Source organism: Mus pahari, chromosome 13 (assembly GCF_900095145.1).
Source record: "Mus pahari chromosome 13, PAHARI_EIJ_v1.1, whole genome shotgun sequence".
NCBI lineage: Eukaryota > Metazoa > Chordata > Mammalia > Rodentia > Muridae > Mus > Mus pahari.
Genome location: NC_034602.1, coordinates 85,633,202 through 85,638,428, shown reverse-complemented (window position 1 = coordinate 85,638,428; position 5,227 = coordinate 85,633,202). Strand labels below are relative to the sequence as shown.

At 44.0% G+C, this 5,227-nt stretch overlaps 1 protein-coding gene across 4 annotated transcripts in view; it reads left to right on the top strand.

Moving 5' to 3' along the window:
- The window catches only part of Paqr3 (progestin and adipoQ receptor family member 3), a 23,281-nt gene that overhangs the window by 5,629 nt on the left and 12,425 nt on the right, over positions 1-5,227 (top strand). For all 4 annotated transcript variants that reach the window (XM_029545533.1, XM_029545535.1, XM_021210742.2 and 1 more), the window contains exon 3: positions 2,649-2,804. In XM_029545533.1, the coding sequence (XP_029401393.1) occupies positions 2,649-2,804 (156 nt within the window). The remainder of the gene's footprint in view (positions 1-2,648; positions 2,805-5,227) is intronic.

The following is a 5,227-nucleotide window of genomic DNA, read 5'->3' as shown; positions in this document are numbered from 1 at the left end:
TTTTTTTTTTTTTTTTTTTTTTTTTTTTTTTTAGTAATTTCAACTTGAGTGTAACAGATGCTTATTTAATGTTGCTGTGCACTTCCATGCCCCATGCAGCAATAATGTGTAAGGCTGAATAGAATAAGCATGCCAGTGAGATCGAGTCATGTCTGTAGGAGGGCATTCAGCTGGGAAATGCTATGTAAGGCCAGAAGCAGCAGACAACGTAGCACTTTCCGAACATAGGGGTATTCATCTTCCATCTGAGTCCTGGATTAGCAGGGGGGAAGGAGAGCAGGCAGCTGGCATGGGTCGTGGCACATTCTGTTATCCTGCCAATGTGCTGGTGTACGTGGCTGTACACTGTAATTATCTTCCCACTTGGATAGTGGAGCACACCATAGGATGCTTTCTACTGGATCTGAAACAGAACACACTAGCCAACATCCTAATCTCTCAAGGAATTCTTCACCTCTTCAAACAGAGCACAAAATGTAGGTTCACCTAAAACACAGAGTGCTTTATTGGGATAATTTTCTTTTCCTTTTGATACTGTAGCTTTTCTTCCTCAGATGCCTCTCTTCACAATGAGGTCAAATTTATTACTAATTTTTATAATTGCTGTCAGTTATTATATACTCATGTCCACAGCCAAGCAGATCAAAGGAAAGGAAGCCACCTGAAATCCCACTCCCTCTGGTAGCCGTGGCAGTTCTAATAGACACTGCACACATGGCTGCTCCCATCACCGCTCTGCCTGGCCGCTGGCTGCTTCCAAGCCGAGATCATTTTGCTGCCTCCCTTGCTGCTGCCTCTTGCTGCCTCCCTTGCTGCTGCCTCTTGCGTCATTCTGTGAGGCACTGAGATCATTCTCTAGGTGAGCAGTTCTACCACGGGGCGCTCCAAGCTTGTGCATGTAAGCTCAAGGATAACCAGAAAACACCAGGGAGGTGGACATGTGACGGGGCCAGCCACCTGTGGTGGCTTTATAGTCAAAAGCCACACGCCAATAAAGGCCGTGACAGCAGATGAACTAACTCTTGGTGGTATCTCTTGGTGGTATTACAGAGCGTGGACATCCAGTCTCCTCAAGCTTGCTTAAGAACAAACATCCGGATGCCCATGTCTCTTCTAGCAGCTCGCTGCTCAAACTACGTCTGTCAGTTGGGCCTGCTTCACTGGTTCCTGTCCCATTTTCTCCACTTGAGTGTCACTGACTTGGTAAACTCAGCATTGTTCCCCAGGGCTGTGCTGGTCTAGTCTACACCTCTGTAAAGGTGGTCAACATGCCGTCAGAAGTTTTGTACCTGGGCCATAGTTGCAGAGTTAGAGCACCTTGTTGTATAGTCGCTTTAATTATGGTGTGAAGAAATCTGCACTTCGTTCTTTATTGGTTTCATACTTTTCATTATTTGGCTTGTCTTTATGGACCCCTCCCCCAGAATGCCCTGTGAACTCTGGCTGAATGTTGGCACAGCGCAAGTGTCAGCCCTCCCTTCTATGATGCTTTTCCCTTCTGCCAGGCACACCTGCAGCCCTACCACATGCACCACACAGCCAATACCATCTTCCCTTGCTTTTCTACAGTTTATGCTGACTTCTATAGAAGTTCTATAACAGGGTTTCTCAAAAAAACCAACCAAACAAACAAACAAAAAAACCCTCCGTCTCCTCTTTACATCCCTTGCATTGTGTGGCACACAACAGTTACAAGTGGCCGGTAGTAGTTACAAGCCTTCAGAGCAACTGTGTTAGTAGCTTTGCTGTCCATTTGGAAAACATACACATTTTATTTTTCATGGATATAATGAAGCCATATTTACTTAGAACTTTGAAGTAACCTATAGTCTTTAAGTTAAAAAAAAAAAAAACCAAGTTGTAGCCAGGTGTGATGGTACATACTCTAAAATGTGAAAGATTTATATGATCTGGAAAAAAACAAAAAAAAAAAACAGACTATTGGCACTGACCTTTAAGCCAGCACCTCTGATACAGAGGAAAGGAGTCTCTAAGTTCAAGGCCAGCCTTGTTTATTTACTGAGTTTCAGACCAATCATGGCTCATATTGAGACATTGTCTCACAATGATAACAGGAAAGTACATTAATTATAATAAGTCAATTTGATTAACTTAAAAGTATTTATCATGTGTTCATAGACATGTATATTACAGGTCCTTGGAACACATGTTACAGGGACATGTAACATGCTATCAATAGTCACCTCTAAGGAATAGATTAAATGATAGGGGCCTGTATTTTACAGTGTACAATTCTGTATCCTTTGATCTCTCCTAAGAGATGTATGCTGATTTAATGATCGGTATAAAAGTAAATTCATTCATGAATCACAGTAACCTTAGGAGGTATTTTAGAAATATTTGCACTTAAAATTATTTGCATTATATTATTTTCCAATTATGGCTATTTATTTAGTTTTGTGTTAACTATAATTTGTAAGTCTTTGGTGGTTGTGGTCCCCACTTTACTGATGAACTCGTGAAGCTGACATCAGTGAGTTTGCCCTGTGATGGGTGCATTGCGAGGAATTGTCCCCGACTTGAAGGCCCTGCGGGGTTCTAAGCCGTAGTAGCTCTGAGCACCATTCATGAATTGCTCGGCTCTCCGTTCCCACCCTCCGTTCTTACGGCCTGCTTTCCTTTTGTAGGTCTGCATGCTGTGCTCGGTGGGCTATCATCTTTTTTCCTGTCATCGGTCAGAAAAAACTTGTCGGAGATGGATGGCATTGGATTATGCAGGAATTTCTATTGGAATACTGGGCTGCTATGTCTCGGGAGTATTTTATGCATTTTATTGCAATAATGTAAGTGCTTAGAACTTTCACACTCTATCGTCTGTATAGGATTTGAGGCTTCTTGCACTGGTTTAAATCTAGGAACACAAATTAACGGGGCGGGGACAACGACAAACCTAATTTTCAGAAGATTCCTGTGCTCTCTCACATCTACTATGGGTCCATAGTTATTATTATTATTATTATTATTATTTTTAATTTTCTGGTGGAAACTATGACTATACATATGGAGATACAAAATGCAGACCATAGCAGCACGTTTCTGTAATTGTGTAACTCAGGCCAGAGAGGCACAGGATCTCAACTCCCAGGCCAGGCTAAGCTACACAACAAATCCCTGTCTCAAAACAGTGCAAGAGAGTGTGTGTCAGCCCCGCCCTACTGCTGCATACTTTGATTTTGTTCCCTCTCTCACTGCACCTTTTCCTGAGCCCACACTCTGCCTCTGTCCCAGGAGCAGCACATCTGCTTGGAGTTGTCATTCTTCCCCAGTGAGCAGAGTGTGTCCGTGTGTCCTGCCCCAGCTTCCCTCCCTGTGCAGTGCGTCCACCGCAGCCCAATTTATAAAACTAGTTTGGAACCACTGTTGGAGCTCCCATGGGAGGAGATACAGAGACTGAAGGAAAGGCCATCCAGTGACTGTCCCATCTGGGGCTCCATCCCATATGCAGACACCAAACCCAGACACTGTTGTGGATGCCAACACATATTTACTGACAGGAGTCTGATATAGCTGTTTCCTGAGAGGCTCTGCCAGTGCCTGACAAATACAGAGGGGGATGCTCATTGGACGGAGCACAGGGTCCCCAATTGAGGAGTTAGAGAAAGGGCCCAAGGAGCTGAAGGGGTCTGCAGCCCCATAGGAGGAACAACAATATAAACTAGCCAGTACCCCCAGAGCTCTCAGGGACTAAACCACCAACCAAAGAGCACACATGGAGGGACCCATGGCTCCAGTCACACATGTAGCAGAGGATGGCCTTGTCAGTCATCAGTGGAAGGAGAGGCCCTTGGTCCTGTGAAGGCTCGATGCCCCAGTGTAGGGGAATGCCAGGGCCAGGAAGTGGGTGGGTTGGTGAGCAGAGGAAAGAGGGAGGGGAAACCAAGAAAGGGGATAACATTTAAAATGTAAAGAAAATATCCAATAAAAAAACAAACAAACAAACAATAAAACTAGTTTGTAAAAGTCTTCCAGAGGACCCAGGTTTGATTCCCAGCACCCACGTGTCAGCTCTCGGCCTCCGTAGCCTCAGTTCTGTCTCTGGCCTCTGTGGCATCAGGCATGCACGTGGTCCACACATACATGCCGGTCAAACACCCATACACTTAAAGTTTGAGAAAAAAAAAAAAACTACCAAAGAAAACAGCCTTAGGCTTGAATATGTAAGGACCATTATTAACTGTGTATGTGATTTTCAGACCTAGTCACATTATAAAGTAGTATATCATTAAATACATATGTAATTACTGTGTACATCAATTGGATTTTACTAGTAAACTGATGGCGTGTACCCAAAAGTAAATGGGACTCATTCTGTGTGTGACTCTGTGCATCCTTAAAGGAAAGGTACGGGAAGAAACAAGCTGTGGAGAAGGCCGATGTGCAGTCATACCTAAACTGCTGTTTTGGACTGCACTTACATTTTCTGTTTACCTCTTCCTAAGTATCAAAATGAGAAACTTATTTTATAAAAAATAAAAAGTAAATAAAAAAATAAACCTAGAAAAAGAGAAGAAAACTATGGCATTCATAGTCCATAGTTGCATAGAAGGGAAATTCCTGCCTTCTCCCAGGCACCTGTAGCTCCCAGCATGTAGTTCCTGTAGTGGTGTCACTACAGGATGGAAACTACTTTGAGAATGAGCCTAAAACGTGACCCTTGACCCAGACAGAACATTGGGTTCACACAAGACAACCGATCTGACAGGTAATTTCTAGACCTGGGCAGCCCACAGCCTGGGAGCCCAGGTAAAGATGCTTGCACTGTGTGGAGCTGACTTTTGAGCCTAAACCCCTCTCCACTGTCCAGTTAGGGACTAAGTACTTCACAACTGCTCACATATACTTCACTGGCTCTAAACTCTTTCTGCCTGAGTGACCATTCTTTCAGGCTTCCCTTATTCTCCGCAAACTTAGACCATCATTGATCTCTGTAATGGAAGCCGTCTATGTAGCTCCTCGGGCTAGAAAGGGTTGGATCTTCCTCAGCTGCCTTCTCTCCAAGAGTCAGCTATTAAGACCTTCTGTTATATCAGATTGTCCCTTAAGTCTGATATGTGTGTGTGTGTGTACACATACATCCATACTCCATCCCAGTGTGTGTGTGTGTGTGTGTGTGTGTGTGTGTGTACATACATACATCCATACTCCATCCCAGTGTGTGTGGGTGTGTGTGTGTGTGTGTGTACACATACATCCATACTCCATCCCA